General features: G+C 43.1%; 1 protein-coding gene across 2 annotated transcripts in view; it reads left to right on the top strand.

Annotated features, from left to right (window-relative positions):
* EIF2B3 (eukaryotic translation initiation factor 2B subunit gamma) overlaps positions 1-18,167 on the top strand; it is a 153,685-nt gene that overhangs the window by 121,124 nt on the left and 14,394 nt on the right. For both annotated transcript variants that reach the window (XM_068539757.1, XM_068539759.1), the window contains 4 exons: positions 5,548-5,675; positions 6,855-7,045; positions 8,863-8,940; positions 9,488-9,636. In XM_068539757.1, coding sequence (XP_068395858.1) covers positions 5,548-5,675; positions 6,855-7,045; positions 8,863-8,940; positions 9,488-9,636 — 546 coding nt within the window. The remainder of the gene's footprint in view (positions 1-5,547; positions 5,676-6,854; positions 7,046-8,862; positions 8,941-9,487; positions 9,637-18,167) is intronic.

The raw sequence follows: 18,167 nt of genomic DNA, 5'->3' as shown, positions 1-18,167 counted from the left end.
CTGCCTTTTCATTTTGTCTGTCTTTCTGTGAATATGGTTTTTGTTCCACAAACTGCAGGATTGTAGTTCTTCTTGCTTCTGCTGTCTGCCCTCTCTGCTTTCTGCTTTCTTTATTCAGTATTATTTCATGAGCATTTTGCTGTGTCATTAAAAAATTCTTTACGATCAGAGTTTTGCCTATATGCTATTCTATTACATATGTGTGTGATTGTTCTTCCACTGTTGGATATTTGGTCGTTCTCTATTTTTTAACATTAAGAAGAATACCTTTTTGTGTAAAGATCCTTTTTTATTATCTGATTATTTTGTTTATTCAGCAAATATTTATTGAGCATGATGTATTTTCCTTAAGATAGATTTATAGAAATAGAATTATAGGATAAAATAATAAGAATGTCTTCAAGACCTTTGTTATGTATTGCCAATTACTTTTCAGAAAAGATTTTACCAGTTTATACATTGTATGAGAAGTACCCTTATCACTAATGAGAATTATTTTAAATCTGCTAATTTGTGAGAGAAATTGCATCTTTTTTTAATATTTATTTCTTAAAAATATTTTTATTTATTTTTGAACATTTATATCTATTTACCTATTAAAAATATTAATCTTTTGTCCTGTATGTAACAATTATTTTTTCTTTTTTATTTGGTGGAGTTATTTGTTTGCATCTGATAGTCAAATCTGTTGTTCTCCTTTGTGATTTCTTATTTCTTAGGAGCTTATAATTTTATGACATGAGGCAGGTGTTTCTGGGAAGGCTGTGTATGAGAGGGAAGGGAAAAAGTGAGGTTGCCGGGGCCCAGGGCAGTGGATCCAGCTGCTAATCTTCAGCCCCAAGGTCAGGATGCTCACAGTGGGTCACAGTGGCCTGTCCCACTTCTTGGAACAGCTTTGAGCTACCTCTAGTTTGAGTACAATGCAGGAAGAGTAATTTTGTCCTCCACTGTGCTGCTAGGCCAACCGCATTATGAGAATTGACCTGATTGCTGAGCCCCAGCAGAAGCAGGTGGGACCTGGCAGGACTGCTTCAGGTCCTCTCCTCAGATCCTTGTCTGGTCTCCTTAAAGGGTTCTGCCTAAAAGGGCTGTGTGCCAAGGCTTGTTTGCTTGCCTCTTGCAGTGACAGTTCTGTTTGGCCTATAGTGTAAATATCATGGCTCCAAAATCCCCCAGCTGTCCATGCTTTGTCATTTCTTCAAAGGGAACTGACTTGTTTTCCACCAGAGGGGGCCAAGGAACATTTTCTACCCACACTGGTTTGGAGCATTTAAAGGGGAGAAAAAAGCTAAGAGTGAGTGTTATTTCATTCTTTGAATTTATATGGAAATTTTTAATCTCCATCAAAGGATCAGAAGAAAAAGCACGTTGAAATCCAATACAAGAGCTTCCAGCTTACACAGAATTCTTCAAAGATGTTTGACTTGATCTTTTAAAAATGACAAAAACCGTGAACTGTGTAGCTCCAGGGTTCCTAATTTTGCTTACCCTCCTCAGCCTCCACCTCTGTCTTGCCTTCCTACCTACACTCCATCTGTGTGGTCCTGTGTCAGCCTGCAGAGCTTCTTTGAATAGGGGCTGGGAGAGAGGGTGGGAAGTATGAAGCAGCTGTCAGGTTTCTGGGCTGCTTATACATTAACCCCTCTCTCAGGCCACATTATCTCATCTTTCAGAGTCTTGTAACTGGTCTCTCTGTGTTCATTCTCCTTATTCCAAGCCTATTTTCCCTGCTATCAGAATTACCTTACTAAGAAATAAAACAGATCATGTCACTTTCCTGCTTAAAACCTACCACTGGCTTGTCTCAGTCCAAACTGTCTAGACTGCCACAGAAGGCTTTCATGATCTGGCTCCATTGCCTCCTTAATCAACCTCATCTCCTACTCTTCTCCTTAAATCCATAATCAGGCTACTTTCCACTGGATTATGAATTCTTTGAGGGCAGAAACAGTATATTTCCAAGGCACAGAACAGTGACTGGCATATTACTACAGTCTTATTAAATGCTAAATTAATTAACTAGTGATTCAAAATTCTAACAAGGTCACAGTATGAGAGAGAAAACTAAAAATCATTTGATAGTCTTTCATTTCCTTTGCTAAGTATAAATCAGAAGCATACTCACTGCACTAAGGATCAGGTTCCTTCTTCCCCGTTACGGATTCTTGGTCATTTAGACCCAACATCCTGACTCGATACCCATGAGGAAGCACCATGCCTCCAGGGACCCAACGAGGCCAAATGAAAGAGAGCTCCAAAGCTCTTGACCAAGGTTGCTTACTGCTTGTATCTGAGTGATGTAGTACAGGAATGTTTTTGCCTTCTGGAGGTTCTTCTACACATTGATCTTTGGTCTGATTTTCTTTCTGTAAGTGCTGTCCTAGACTGATCTGATTTCATGAAAGTAAATTGAAGTTAACTTTGTTGTGGAAATTCTTTGATAGCCATTGGTAAATAAGTACAACTGTTATAATGTGAGGGAGCCCACTCTTAAGTAGAAGGGAAGTTGAAATCTGTGTGGGAAATACTTAGTCATCAGAATGAATTTTAAATTTGCAGAGTCTGAATCAAGCCAGGAGAGTAGTACCGTAGAAGCTATGAGAAAATGAAAGACAAGAAACTTAAAGAAGAGCCTAAAGTTGTAAAATTTTATAATTTGCATAAAAATAGAAGAATCACCTGTAATTCCTCTACTGTGAGGGAGTGTAGAGTAGAAATTATGTATATAGTCTTTGAAAGGTGTTATTCAACCTGTTAGTGTCGGAAAATGTTTTAATCCATTACCATAACAGAATAAAGGAGAAAAAAAATACAATGAGCTCCATAGATGCAAGAAAAAAATGTTTTTAGTAAAAGTCAGTACCCATTCATTGATGAAAGCTCTTAGCAAGTTAGGAATAAAAGAGAAGTTCCTTAACCTGATAAAGGGTATTTATAAAACCAATAACATGTGCCAGGTATTGGCTATAAAGCATGAAGCCCAATATCTACACATAGAGGACAGTCAATAAATGGTGGCTTTGATGATAGGGAAAAAAAACTGTAACAATCATCAGTCTAAATGATAAAATAGAAAAATTCCCTTTAAAATCAAGAATAACTAAGGATGACTGAAGGACTTGGGGGGTGGCTCACTGCGCTGTGTAAAGTTTTCTCCGCAGGGGCTGGGTTCACATGGTACGTTCGGCCTCAGTGCGAGGGTCAGGACTCTGTGAGCGGTGGACAGTCCCGGGGCTCCCGTAGGAGTCTAGGGAGGGGCATGGGTCTGGGGAACCCCCATCACAGGCTCCAGCGTTCCTCCCCCTTTCCCGCGAGCCGTGTTTCCAACTCTGGGGCCTCAGGCTCACCCCAGTGGTTGGCCCGGAGCCTCCGTTTCCTCCTAGCTCTGGGCACCGCCGTCCCCTCCTCAGAATTCCCCCTCTCCCCATCCTTTCCCCGGTGTGACTTTGCCCCCAGGGGACTTTTAGTCACGTGTGGAGGCATTGTTTCTGTTGTTACAAATGGGAGGGGCTGCTAGTGGCATCTAGTGTGTGGAGGCCGCGGATGCTGCTGGACGGGCTACACCGCACTGAGCAGCACCCGTGACAAAGCATTATCAATAGTGCCCGGGTTTGGAAACCTGCTCTAGGGTCTTAACAGTCTTCAAAGCCGTGGATGAACTTAAAGACAAGTTATCTCTGGAGTTCAAGTTTGAGTTGAAACCAGCCTCAAGTTTCACCTGTCCTCACTGACCCATGGATTTCTGTGTGACCAGATGGCTTTGGAAGAACTACCAATACATGCTGGCATTTCTCGTTGTCATTGAGGAAATCAATAAGGACTCCCATCTGCTCCCCAATCTGTCCTTGGGTTTCATCCTCTACAGTGCCTTTCCCAGTGACCAAAGGACCTTGGAAAGTGCCCTGTTTTGGCTCTCTGGAGGAAATCAGACTTTCCCTAACTACAACTGCCAGGGACAGAGAAAATCTGTGGCCATTGTTACAGGAACCGCGTTGGCATTTTCAGCCGAGATTGGAACAGTTCCGGAGCTCTACAGAAGCCCACAGGTCACGTATGGTCCTTTTGATCCCATCCTGAGTGATAAAGACCAGTTCCCATCGCTCTATCAGATGGCCACCACGGACAGCTCCCTGGCTCAAGGAATGATGTGGTTATTGCTGCATTTTGGCTGGACCTGGGTGGCGCTATTTGTATCTGATGATTTGAAAGGCGAGCAGTTCCTCTGGTATCTGAAAGCAGAGATGGTGAAGAAAGGTAAATGCCCTTCAGAAGCAGGACCTGCATTGATCACCTGATGGCGTCTGGAGCTGCATCCGTTTCTGAGGAAAATCCAATTTACCAACAGTGCTGGACACCACATATCCTTAGATGAAAAACAGAACCGTGTGACATGATAGGATATCCAGAACGCTATGAATTTTCCTGCTGGTCTTGGGCTGCTGGTTAAAGTAGGAGAGTTTGTCACCGATATTTCATATGGTCAAGGCCTGGTCATCAATGAAGAGATGACAGAATGGTCTGTTGTCTTCAAAGAGGTACGGAGTCATTTCAGTCTTGGAGATAGACATTAAGGAGGTGTCTGAAGCATGTCCAGATATGAGACTGAGTATGCACCTCCTTAACTCAGCCCTAAATTCACATTTCACATTTAAACTTTTTTCTATGTCATCTTACCCACATATATTCTGAGCTAATGCCTATAGAAAGAACAGGTCTCTGTATAAGCTCTTGTTTTAAATTTCAGGTGTATCTGTTCATGCAGCGGTCAAGTGAATAAAATGAATGGAGTTACGAAGTTAAAAAAAAAAAAAAAGGATGACTATTAGTGCTTCTGTTCAGCGTTAGTATATTGGAGGTCTTAGCCAATATGGTAAGATAATGAAAAATAAGGATTAGAAAGGAAGAAAGAAAATTGTTTACGTAGTTGGTATGACTGCCAGAATCTACAGATAAATTATTAGTATTAAGATTGTTTATCAGTCTTGGCTACAAGATCAAAATACAGTGAATTGAGTTTCTGTTGACCAACAAGAAGAAAATAATTGTTTAAAAGACACCATTTATAACAACAAAAAAAACTAAGATACTCCAGATTAATCTTACAGAAAATATGCAAGACCTTTATAGAAAATGATTTATGTTTTTTTAAATAACTTTTTTTCAGAAGGCCAGAGCACTCTGCCTTCTCATGGGTTATTGCCAGTTAATAGTCAAAGCACCATGTTAAGATACACACACGTGCACACACATACAAACATGCAGGCACACACTTTGTAGATAAGTCTTGTAAAAGACTATTTTCTGCATAGATCAGGGAAAGGGCGTCTCAGATTCAGTACACTACCCTCCCACCTCCAGCCTGAAGCTGACAGAGAATGTAGATCCTCTGCTTCTCCAGAACTGCCAAATCCTTGTCATTTCTAATCTCTATCCGTCCCAAGGTGGCATGACAGGAAGGAATTTGGCTTTTCCTTGGATGCACAGTTTTTGATTCTGATTGGATCCAGATAGTCAGATTTCTCATATTTGACCACTCTTTCTTCCTAGGTCAATCACTTCCATCCGGAGTGAACTGATTCCATACCTAGTAAGAAAACAGTTCTCCTCAGCTTCATCACAACAAGGACAAGAAGAAAAAGAAGAGGATCTAAAGAAAAAGGAGCTGAAGTCCTTAGGTCAGTGCTTGAGTTGGTGCAGTAAGGTAGGGGTAACAATACCTTTGGAAGAGTGGCTGGGCAACTTAGCCCAGCCCAAGATGCCTGTCTCAAGGCAGCAGGTTTTTATCTAGCCAACAGTTAGGACAGGCTAGCTGACGCCACTCCCTGAGCTCTGGGTGGGCTTGCTCAAGCAAATCCTGTCACTGTGCTCTTCAGGGACGGGCTAATCATGCCTCTGGTCCATTCTCTGGTTAACAGCTGTGGTTTAGCTGTGTTCCTCTCTAGACCTTTTTGACTTTGAACTCTACGCACCACTTCTCAGGTCCCCTATTCTCTAGGCTCTGGGAGCCCCACTCCTGACTAAACTCAGCCTCTCCTGTCAAGGGAAGAAAGGTGAAAGGCTGTATAATGACAGTCCAACCAGAGCCAACAGACTATCTCCTTTCCAGGATGTAGGGACGAGGTCAGTCTTGTTTGCTCTCATATCCTTGCCTGGTCCCTGGCCCAGTCCTGGGCTCATAGTAGATGTTCCAAAAAATGTACTTATCAAAAGAATAAATGGAGACAGTATAGCATGATGGTTAAGATATCAGGGCTTAGCATCTCAGACCTGGGTTTGAAATTTTACTCTGCCATTTATTAGCTCTATGACCTAAGGCAGGTTATTTAGTCTTCTGAGCCCCAGTTTTCTTACCATAACATAAAAGATTTCAAATGATTGTTGTACGAGTTGAATAACTGAGGCCCAAGCCCTGTGCTATTTCTCTCATAGCACAACTATCTGATACGATAATGGAGGCTAGCAGCACAAAGCCAACATGGCTGGTCACCAAAGCCTGGACAGTTGCTTCTGCTACCCCATGGTGTACAAGAGTAATTTATTTTATTTTCCCTAGTAATGCTTGATTGTCAGTCAAACTTGCTTATAGGACCTCTTTTTAAGCATTTTTATATCATACAGTATTTCAGATGTACAGGAAAGCACATTGCCTCTTTTTTTTTTTTTTTTTTTACATTGCCTCTTTTAATTTGACTTAGTCTTTCAGGTTTTAGTGGGATTTCCCCAGGGTCCATGCTGCATGGGTGCATTGCGGGGGAAGAGGTTTGAGCTGTGCCCTCTTTCAAAACTTGACTGATTCTGTATCCTCTCTGTCATGTCTCTCACGTACTTGCTCGGTTTGGGTATTTGTTCTGAAGATATTTACAGTTTTATAAAAGAAGCCAATACGCTGACCTTTGCTCCCTATGATGCCTGCTGGAATGCCTGTCGAGGAGACAGCTGGGAAGATTTGTCCAGGTCACAGGTGCGCTGTTACGTCCACATCATGAAAGAGGGGCTCTGCTCTCGAGTGAGCACCCTAGGACTCTACATGGAAGCCAACAGACAGGTGAGAGGATGGGTTTAGAAGAGAAATCGTGGGAGTTCCTGTCCCAGGAACAGACTGAGCCTTTTGTCTTATTTCTTCATTAGATACACAGTGAGTTGTTCAGAATCCCTCTCATTCCTAAGGTTGAACAAGACCTGGCATGTCAGGAGAAACCATTGGGGTACCCAAGTACAGCAAAAGGGGGAGTGAGGGGTCTGGTCCATAGAGGCAGAGCCTCTGTGGCTCCAAAGAAAGGCCAAGATCTCCAAGAAGGCTTAACTTCTGGCCTCTGGGTTGAACAGCTTTCTCCTGTTCTGCTCAGCATGGGGATATCTACAGCACTTCATAAACAAGCAGATAAATACTGTGTAATCATTACTGTGATGACGTAAACATAGGCACACAGAGGAAGCTTTCTTAAGGAGGCAAAGGAGCAGAGTATAGAGTAGCCAGATGGCAAAGCATCAAGGAAGGAATGCCCATGAGAGAGAAGTGTCTGGGAAACAGCATTAGAGCATGAGGAGTCTTGCCAATCCACCCTTTTAATCCTGAGGTTTGTGAGATATGAAGAATGAGTAGCTTCTATTGAAGGGAAAGCAGTGCCCTAAAGGCAGGCCAGGTTTTAGTTAAGGCAAGGGGTGAAGAAGGGGGACAATGAAGAGGCCGAACGTGTGCAGGAGCTCTTTATTGTGTAGCAGGCACAGGAGGAAGGGAACACTGGGATTGGGATTGAATCCCTGAAGAAAACCTGACTCAAGAATCTTCAGGACCCACACCATGTGGTAGATATGGTCCCAGCCCCAGACCTCAAGCTGGCCTCAACCTGGATTGGCTAAATCCAAGGGAATCCAAGCTAGAGAGTTTATGAGAAATCACAACTAGTCCCATGTTTGCCCAGGGCAGTCCTGGGTAAAGTTAGCCCCAATTTAGGGTTAGAGGTATAGAAAGCTTCCTTAATTTGACTTTAAGTTCTCTTTCTTCAATTCTATGGCTAGAGTCTGTCCGGCTGGTCTGAAAGCAAGTCCACGGATAGCCTGAGGCCAGAGAAGTATCCTCTGAAGTGTCAGCAGGGGCTGTGCATCAGACAGGCCTGAATGGCCTTGGCTGAAGGGTAATAGGGGAGATCCCAGGGATAGGGACTGAGGGATTAGCCTTCACATCTCCTTTGTAGCCAGTCTAGCAAGGCCTCCCTCAGCTAGTGTGACTACCACACACAGTGCTCCGACCAGCATTCTGCCCATTCTGGAGAGTCACAGATAGACACACTATCTGTGCCTTCCTAATGGGCCCAGAGCTAAAACACTCCATACCCATAACGTTTTCAGTTTTCTCATACTGGAAAGAGAATAGTGTGAATTTCCCCTTCAGCATTTTATTTTGCCTGGTGAAGAACATGGATGCCTTCTCAGGGTCTGTCCTGATTGTGGAGTTGTCTAACATTACTCCCATCCTCACCTCATGCATGGCCACTGTGGTCCAGGAGGTGAGCAGGAACCTAGGATGACTGTGGTCAGGCCTCAGGAAGCTCCTTGCTCTCTTTAGGCCTCCTCTCCCAAGTGCTGCCTGGGTATCTCAAAGGCTTATCTCACAGCCTCCCAGCTGAGGGAGGTGGCATTAATTTCAGGGAGGGGACTCTCAGCTAGGAAACTAAGGATAAGATTATCTAGAAACTGCTGTGTATACAATCCCTGTCCTAGGGGAAATGCATCAGCCTGCCTCATACAGACAGGAAGCTGTGGCTGAAAACTCCCCACATCTCTGCTGGACACAGGGTTCTACTTAAGGTGCTTTCAGGCGTTTTCTGGTCTGTCTTTAGTGACCAAACCTCTTTCCTCAAGGTGTCCAGATTGCTACCCGTTATCTGTCCGGAAGAATCACTGGTCCATTCATCAGCCCAGATTGTCAGCAAACACCTGGTAAGTGCTGGCTTGGACAGGGAAGTTATGGGACAGTGTCTGGGTGCACTGAGGCTTGTCCTTGAGAAGCTGGTTTGGGGCTTCTCCCAAACCAGCTTCTCAGGTCAAGCCCTGAACCTCATTGGCCCCAGGGAAATTCCAAACTGAGTTCTGGTTATAAAATCTTACCTTCCAGCCCAAGCACTCAAGAAGATTGCCTGGACAGGTGCTGAGCCCAGCCACACAAACCCTGTAAGGAAGGTCCATTATATAGTCTTTGGACTCAGACACAGGAGCTTTCCATCATTATCCCTCTTCTTACCCTGATTTGAGCACTGTCTTCAGGAGAGCACATCTATATACACAAGTGCATGAGTGTGTAAGTTTGAGTTGGTCTCAGAGATATTATATGACCTTGTGGCCCTGAGAAATACTGATGATGATCCCTCTTGCTAAAGTGTCTCTAGAGAAACATCCCATTAGACCCAGCTCAAGGGATCTGGAGGGTTGGTTTGCAGTTGGTTGAGATGGGTGGACAAGTTTTTATATTTATATTTGCCTTTTGCAGGTTGGAGTTGACAACCTCATTGGGCCAGATACACAGGTTGGAGAGAAGTCATCCATTAAGCACTCAGTCATTGGTTCATCCTGTGTCATAAGAGATAGAGTGACTGTCACCAGTTGCCTTCTCATGAACTCAGTTACCGTGGAGGAAGGGTATGTTTCCCCTTGTACCCACTTGAGGCAAGGCCCCTGGTATCTCTGGGAGGCTTTGGAGGCCAATCCAGCCTAGGAAAGGGGTCAGCTTGGGGAGAGGAAGAAAGGGGAAAGGATGAAAGAAGGAATAGTGCCTAGGCCTTGGTTTTGGCTCCATAATACTTAATATGGTCTCTGAAAGCATTTCTGTCAGTCTTCTCATACTTATGACAGTTGTAGTCCTGGGAGAAGCTGCCTTCTCTTGCTTTGATATTCTACTTGATGGGATGGCCGCAGTAGTGAGCCACTGGCAGGACTGGAATGACACTGTACCACTGTCTAAGGGTCACCTTCCCCTACCTCAGTATCCCACAGCAGCCCTGAAGAAAGCAGAGGCCTAGGAGGAATGGACATATAAGCCACTTCCCATTTTTGAGGGAGAGCTTCTCTGTTACAAATTATAGAGAATCTTTCCCCATTTTTTTTTTCTCCCATTTTAAGTTGCTTTAGAATGCCCTAAAATCTTAGTTTATGAACAGCCTGAACTTGGAGTAAGACTTGAATGATGCTTAATAAGATTCTTCCTCTGTATGGACCTCAGGTTTTTTCCTTGTATAAAATGCAAACATTAGTGGTGGAAGAGAGGAAAGATATTACCAATGGTTTTCAGACTTTTTAGAAAGGAAACTTTTTCTTAAGATAAATCTTAAGCAGAAACTCATTAGTTAAAACTGGTAAAAGCACAGTTGTTTGGAATATAGTGGGGAAGGGGCACTTATCCTTCCTATAGAATGTGAAAACTGATCTATAAAACAAATTTTAAAAACCACTAGACTAGGGAATTCCCTGGTGGTCCAGTGGTTAGGACTCCGTGCTTTTGCTCCCAGGGCCCAGGTTCAATCCCTGGTCAGGGAACTAAGATCCTACAAGCTGTGCAGCACAGCCGAAAAAAAAAAAAACAAAAAACACCACTAGGCTAGATCAGCCTGAGACAGATTCTAGCTCTGACATCTGTTGATTTCTCTGTCCGGGAACTGATAGGAGAGAAGGATAGGGGAAGACTGAGGCCAGTAAAAGCTGAACTACCTCTCACAGCTGCCCTTGAGGGATTAAGTGAAGCATTTTGGTGAGAGGCAGTACATAGGGATAGAACTAAAGGTTAAGCCTTTGCTCTTTTTTTTTTTTAATTTATTTATTTAGTTATTTTATTTTTGGCTGTTTTGGGTTTTCGTTTCTGTGCGAGGGCTTTCTCTAGTTGCGGCAAGCAGGGGCCACTCTTCATCGCGGTGCGCGGGCCTCTCACTATCGCGGCCTCTCTTGTTGTGGGGCACAGGCTCCAGACGTGCAGGCTCCGTAGTTGTGGCTCACGGGCCCAGTTGCTCCGCGGCATGTGGGATCTTCCCAGACCAGGGCTCGAACCCGTGTCCCCTGCATTGGCAGGCAGATTCTCAACCACTGCGCCACCAGGGAAGCCCAAGCCTTTGCTCTTTAGGAAGAGTGGCTGATGGAAGACAGTAGACAGGGTGGAAGTGAAAAGTACCATAATAAAAAACCAGGAAAGTTGGAGACCATTGGGGATATTGACCACCAAGACCCGTCCTCCCCTAAGCCTACTTCCTGATGACTCCCAGAACCCTGGCAAAGAGGCCTATAACCTTCTGTCAGGAGTTTGAAAGAATCTTTTCCGGTGAATTTGACCAGCCCAAGAAGAAGAACCTGAATTTATTTACATGAGAGATTTCTAACGGCCCAGTCAAATCACCCTTTGGTGAAAATTATGGATGGCAAATTCCATTCATGTGCTGTTTTAGAATCCTTTCCTAAATATGAAGAGATAATCAAAGATTATCAGAGATCTAAAGAAAGCCTCTATCATGAAAGATAGAGACCAAATCAAACAGATAGAAAAAAGCAACTTAAAAAGAGATAGGGACTCTGCAGGGAGAGAAAGATGCTTTCAAACAACCTGTCATTTCAAAGAACAAAAAACAAACTCTGGGAAATTTAAAATATGATAACAAAAAGGAAAACCTCAATAAAAGAATTGGAAGATAAATTTGAAGTTTCACAAAAAGTAGAACAAAAAGATAAAGAGATGGAACATAGAAGAGAAATGATAGAAAATTAGAGGACTAGTCCAGGATGTCTAACATCCGAATAGGAGTTCCATAAAAAGAGAGCTGAGAAATCAGAGAAGGAAATTGTTTAAGAAATAATATAAGAAAATATCCCAGGGCTTCCCTGTGGCGCAGTGATTAAGAATCTGCCTGCCAACGCAGGGGACACAGGTTCGAGCCCTGGTCCGGGAAGATCCCACATGCCGCGGAGCAACTAAGCCTGTGCGCCACAACTACTGAACCTGCATTCTAGAAACCGTGAGCCACAACTACTGAGCCCGTGTGCCACAACTACTGAGCCCACATGCCACAACTACTGAAGCCCGCGCACCTAGAGCCCGTGGTCCACAACTAGAGAAGCCACCGCACAGCAATGAAGACCCAATGCAGCCAAAAATAAATAAATAAAATTAAAAAAAGAAAAGAAAATGTCCCAGAACTGAAAGATACGAATTTACAGAATGAAAGGGCCTACTAAGGGTCCAGCCCAATGGTAAAAATAAACCCACATCATTGTGAAACTTCAGAACATCAGAGACAAATCATGCTACCAACTTACAAAGAGAAAATAATAGGTCATATACAACTAATCAGGAACCGGAATGGCTTTGGACTTACCAGTAGCAGCAATGAAAGCTAGAAGATAATAGAACAATGCCTTCAAAATTCTGAAGGAAAATTAATTTCAACCTAGAATCCTGTACTCAAGGTAAGTGTTAATGAAGTGTGACAGTAAAATAAAGACATTTTCAGACATGAAAAGGTGTGTCCCACCAAAATGAAAAGTAAACCAAAAGGAGATAGATGAGAAACAAGAGATCCAACTCAGAATAAGGCAAAAAGAATCCATGGGGTGATGGTGAAGGCAGATCCAAAGATGACTGCTATGCATGAAGCATAAAGGGAGCAGTTAGTCCAGAGTGGAATCCAGGAAACACTTATTTAGGAAGATAAAACTGATAAAATGCCAGATATATATAAACATCTTGAAAAATTTAGACAACTGGCTAAAAGTTAGGTTTGAATTAGTAATAACATAGAACACTAACAAAAACACAACAGTTATTAACTCTGTTTTTAAAAAAAGTTGCACAAGAAAGGAGAAGGCATCAGAGTTTGCTATGTGGCTCAACTATGAAATAGAATTAACATAGTCATAATAAACACTGAGCATTGACCAAAATTATGCTATAGCTATATTGAAAGGATGAGGGTAGGAAGGGAAAAAGGGAGCAGTGGTGGGGAGAAAGGAAAGCTAAATCCTCATCTTCCATTGTGGGAAGTCTACTGACAATGCTTAAAACTGAAAAATTAAGATGTAATATAAGCATGTTATTATCTATAGACATGGAAGTAAATACTGAAATACTCAGCAAAAAGAAGTCAAAGAGTTGTCTCTGGGAAGAAGGAAATGAGTTGAGGGAACAGGGGACTACTATTTTTCGTAATAAAACCGTCAGAACAATTTGCTTTAAACTTCAAGCATGTATAACTTTAACTGCAAAAAAAAAAAAAAAGCCAGAAATTTTTCTGGTACACTGCTACCAGTGGTGTGCTGATAAATTGTTAACAACCAGTTCTCCAAAGCAAAAAATAAGTGGCCTGATTTGTAGCATTTGCCAATTCCCATGATATAAAGTTTCCCCCTATGACCAGTGATATCAGTGAACACTGATTTGGGAAGAGACGCTACGAGTCAGCTCTCCCAAGCAGGATGGGCTGGCTCCAGCACAGCACTGATACAGAAACCTGTCTCAAGTATTTCACCCTTTCATCAAACACTTAAGGACTCACTCTATGCTGAAGAAAGAAGTAGGCAACTGAAGACGGAAAACTACATAAGGCTCAATCTCTTCCCTCAAGGAACTCATAAGCTATATGCAACAAGAAGTTACAAGTGCTGTGATAGAAATCTGTATGGTCACAGAAGAGGAAAGGGTCAGAGAAGACTTAATTAAGGAAATGACCCTTGAACTGAATCTTGAAAAATGAGTAGAGCCCCCCAGGCTGGAGAAAGGAATATTCTAGATACATCAAGAATCTAAAGTGTGAGAGAGCATATCTTATTTCAGAAACAGCTCCTCATTTTGATGTTAGCTCAGATTTCACCACTTAAAAAGAGGCTCTGCTGACCACCCTCTCAGAAGAAACCTGTCCCAGCACTCCCTGTTACATCTTATTTTCTTCATTATAACATTATCACTGTCTGGCCTTATCTTGTTTACCTGTCTATCACAAGAAGATGTTAGTTTGAGAATGTAAGTACCTTATCTTTCTGTTTCACTGTTATATCCTGAAGGCCTACAGGAACTCAATAAATATTTGTTATGTGAAAGAATGGTAAACGATTCATCATGACCACAATATAGAATTCAGAAAGAAATGGATATGACAGGAGACAAGGCCATATAGATGGACAAAAGCCAAATCATGGACTATCCTCTAAGGAGTTTAATGGGTAGTGGTAATTTAAGAGTTTAAAGAAAAGGAATAGCATGATTAAATTCCCATTTTATGAAGATCATTTTGGCTGTGGTGAGAAGGATGATCTGTAGAGGGTAAATACGGAGGCAGGAAGACTACTGAAATAATCCGGGTAAAATGGAAGAGGTCCTTAACTAACGCAATAGCAGTGGAGATGGAGAGGATAAGTAACAGGGTGGTGAAAACTGTAAAGCATGATGACTGCCTGGATATGTGAGGTGAAAGAGAAATTAAGGAAAATTCTTAGATTTCTTGCTGGAGCAATAAAGTTTCTGGTGTGCCAGTCACTAAGATAGAAATCAGTGGAGAAGGAGCAAGATTTGCAGGGTGGGAAGCAGAGAAATGACACGTTCCATCTGTGACAAGTTGAGCTCGTGGCAGGCGGCCTGACGTGCAGCACTTGCTATATAGGACTGGAGTTCGGGTAAGAAGCCTGTGCTTGAACTACAGATTGGGGGCGGTGGGCAAGGAGGTGGTAACCGAATCCATGGATACAGCTGAGACCACCCAGGAACAGTGTGTGACATTGAAAGAAAAGAAACCAAGACAGAACCTTGGAGAAAGTCAGTAATTTTAGACATAAGAAAAGGAATCTAAGGAGACTGACAAGGAACGAGCAAGGAAGGAATGTAAGGGCAAAGGGAGAGGACAGTTGGCGGTGAAGCCCAGGTTTCTAGTTGGGAAAATGGTAGATGATGGTGTACTCACTGAGATGAGGAAGGGTGAGGGAGGAGCAGATTTGTGGGGAGATAAGGCTTGTGTGGGGCACATGAGATTGGAAGTACCTGTAGGACATCCAGGTGTGTGGAGGTATCTGGTAACCAGTTTGTGAGCAGAGGTTCGGAAAAGAGGTCAGACCCAGAGACCGCTTCCTGAATCACTGTGTTCTCTAACTTATTTTCCTGTCTCCATTTTTCTTTCTCTTCCAAATCCACCCTTCCAGCATTGGTCCTGTGGATTAGAGCATGAGCTTTGGGGTCAGACTGCCAGACTGAATCCTGAGTCTGTCACTTACTAGTCATTTAGGGGATTGACTTTACCTCTTTGAGCCCGATTTTCTCATTATAAAATAGGGTAAAAACTGGGTTGCCTCATAGGTTTATTGGGAATACTAAGTGAGTTAATAGACATAAAGCACTGAGAACAGTGCTTGGCACAAAGAATGTTAGCTGTTATCATCATCATCTTCTTCTTCACTACTTTATCTCATCAGAGAGGTGACATGTTGCCAGTGTTGTCGTCCTAAAGGATATCTCTGATCATATCCATGTTCTATTCAAACACTTTTGAAGAATCCCCATTACCTTTAGAATAAAGTTTCAGTCTTTTGGAAGAAGTTGAGTAGGATCGGTGTAAGTTCTGCTCTGTACATTTGGTAGAATTCCCCAGTGAAGCCATCTGGTCCTGGACTTTTGTTTTTAGGGAGCTTTTTTTTATTACAGATTCTATTTCATTTCTAGTGATTGGTCTGTTCAAGTTATCTATTTCTTCTTGATTCAGTTTTAGAATAAAGTTTCAACTTCAGAGTTTCTCATGTTTCTCATGATCTAGCTCCAACACTGGGTCCTGGAATGTTAGAGTGAGATGGGGCCTTAGAAATCATCCAGCTCAATTTCTGCATTTTTACAATGAATAAATCGTGGCAATCCAGACTTTTTTCTTATTGTTCCTGTGCATATCCATATCCCATTCCAGATTCCTACGTAAGACTGACAGATGTCACCATTCTCTTAAAAACCAGAACTACACTTGCCTTTATCCATTTGATCACCTGGTTCTAGAGTAGCTCATGAGGCTTTGTAACTTCCACTCTGTCTCATCTTGCCTCAGACCTTCCAAGGAAGACAGTACCATAACTCTTGTTTGCTCTAATTGGTAACCTCTCCCTCCCCTCCTGTGGGTGGGCAGACAAAGGAGCAGCTCTCTAAAGCCCACTGTTAGTGTCCTGAATTGACATGAACAGACTTGGTAAGGAAACTAAGGCTCTGTAAGGAACTCCAGCTTATTTATATGAGAGAAGTTCATAGAAAGACCTAGCATAATATCCCAGAGTCAATTGCTGTTTTGGGGGAGGTATAATCTTGGATAGCCTAATAAGATTTCTAGCTGGGGAAACAGTAAAGGTTTAGATGGTGGCTGCTGCTATTTTTCCAACTAAAAAAGTTTAGGTGAAGCTATAGGCAGCCCACATGGGACTAATGACTAGGAAGGCCATTAGAGACTACCCAAACCTGCAAGTTAGCTCCTGGTGATAAGATGAGACATCTTGCATCCCATATGAAAATTTCCCATTATTTTTGGGTCATTTAGTTTTGTTTTGTTTTGTTTTTTAACTTTTTTTTTTTTTTAATTTTAGTTTTGGCTGTGTTGGGTCTTCATTGCTGCACGCGGGCTTTTCTCTGGTTGCGGAGAGCGGGGGCTATTCTCATTGTGGTGCGCAGGCTTCTTGTTGTGGTGGCTTCTCTTGTTGCGAGCACGGACTCTAGGCGTGTGGGCTTCAGTAGTTGTGGCACACAGGCTCAGTAGTTGTGGCTCGCGGGCTTAGTTGCTCCGTGGCATGTGGGGTCTTCCCGGACCAGATCTTGAACCTGTGTCTCCTGCATTGGCAGGCGGATTCTTAACCACTGTGCCACCAGGGAAGCCCCAGGTCATTTAGTTTTAATTACTTATAGTAAATTTAGGAAAGGTGATTAAATTGCAGTCATGTGAGACTTGATTACCCTGATGCTATTACATCTGGACTAAATGGCACAGTAGGAGCATGAATTTGTCTAGAAAGGAGTTTCTCATATTCTTAGTCTGCTTGTCTCTGCCAACATTGGTGAGCTGCTAAGACTTTCTGGACAGTGGCTTGGACACCCGCCCAAGGTCCTCAGGACTTAAAGGATGCTAATAGGACCGCCTTGGGGAAGGTGTGGGCAAGACTATGCAGAGAAGCCTCCTGCCTGTCTTTCTGATTTTCTACCACTTCCAATTTATATGACAGCTGATGTTCAGCAATCCAAAGTGTAGTGAAAACTTCATTGTTGAGGCTTCAGTGGTGTCAATCCTGTGTTCTGCATCTTTGGTCCTCTGGTCCTGATTAACATCTCCTGCATTTCCTCCTAGTCCAAGGTGAGTGACCCAAGCAGCAGTCTAGGGTAGCACCTTCACATGCGGGCAGGCTGGGGAACCAGGATTTCACCTGGATTTTCCGTGCTTTCTGCAGGCAGCAAGTGCAGCCCTTAAAGCCAAGCAAGATACAGTACTGCCGCTTCTCATTGTTACCCTGAGTGTCCTCTTTACTGACATTCAACTCACTGCCCTGCCCACTGAGCCCCTTACTTTTCCACTCCCCTTTATCCCTGACATTCACTGTGCCTGAATTGCCTCTCTTTAGAGATCTTTACGTGTAGAAATCCTACCCATCTTCCAAGGTCCAATATGTATTCTAACTGCTTCATGCAGTTTTCTTGAATTTTCCTAGCCGGAAATTCTCTCTCCCACCTCTCTGTTCCCTGTGCGCCCATCACTTTACTTATGCTCATGTGACACTTACTGCATCTTTCTTTTTTCCTCAACTAGACTGTAAATTCCTTAAATACAGAAATACTCCTCATATGTCTTTGTATCCCTTAACTCCCAATACTGTATTTTTTTTTTGGCTGCGTCGGGTCTTAGTTGCAGCACACAGGATCTGTCATTGCCTCGATGCGCAGGCCTCTTTCTAGTTGTGGCGGCGTGCAGGCTTCTCTCTAGTTGTGGAGTGCAGGTTTTCTCTCTCTAGTTGTGGCATGTGGGCTTCAGGACACGTGGGCTCTGTAGTTTGCAGCACATGGGCTCTCTCATTGAGGCGCGTGAGCTCAGTAGTTGTGGCATGCGGGCCTAGTTGCCCTACGACATGTGGGATCTTAGTTCCCCGACCAGGGATCGAACCTGCATCCCCTGCATTGGAAGGCAGATTCCTTACCA

The sequence above is a fragment of the Eschrichtius robustus genome, chromosome 3 (genome assembly GCF_028021215.1).
Source record: "Eschrichtius robustus isolate mEscRob2 chromosome 3, mEscRob2.pri, whole genome shotgun sequence".
Taxonomy (NCBI): Eukaryota; Metazoa; Chordata; class Mammalia; order Artiodactyla; family Eschrichtiidae; genus Eschrichtius; species Eschrichtius robustus.
The sequence above is the reverse complement of the archived record's forward strand: the minus strand, read 5'-3'. Positions and strand labels throughout refer to the sequence as shown.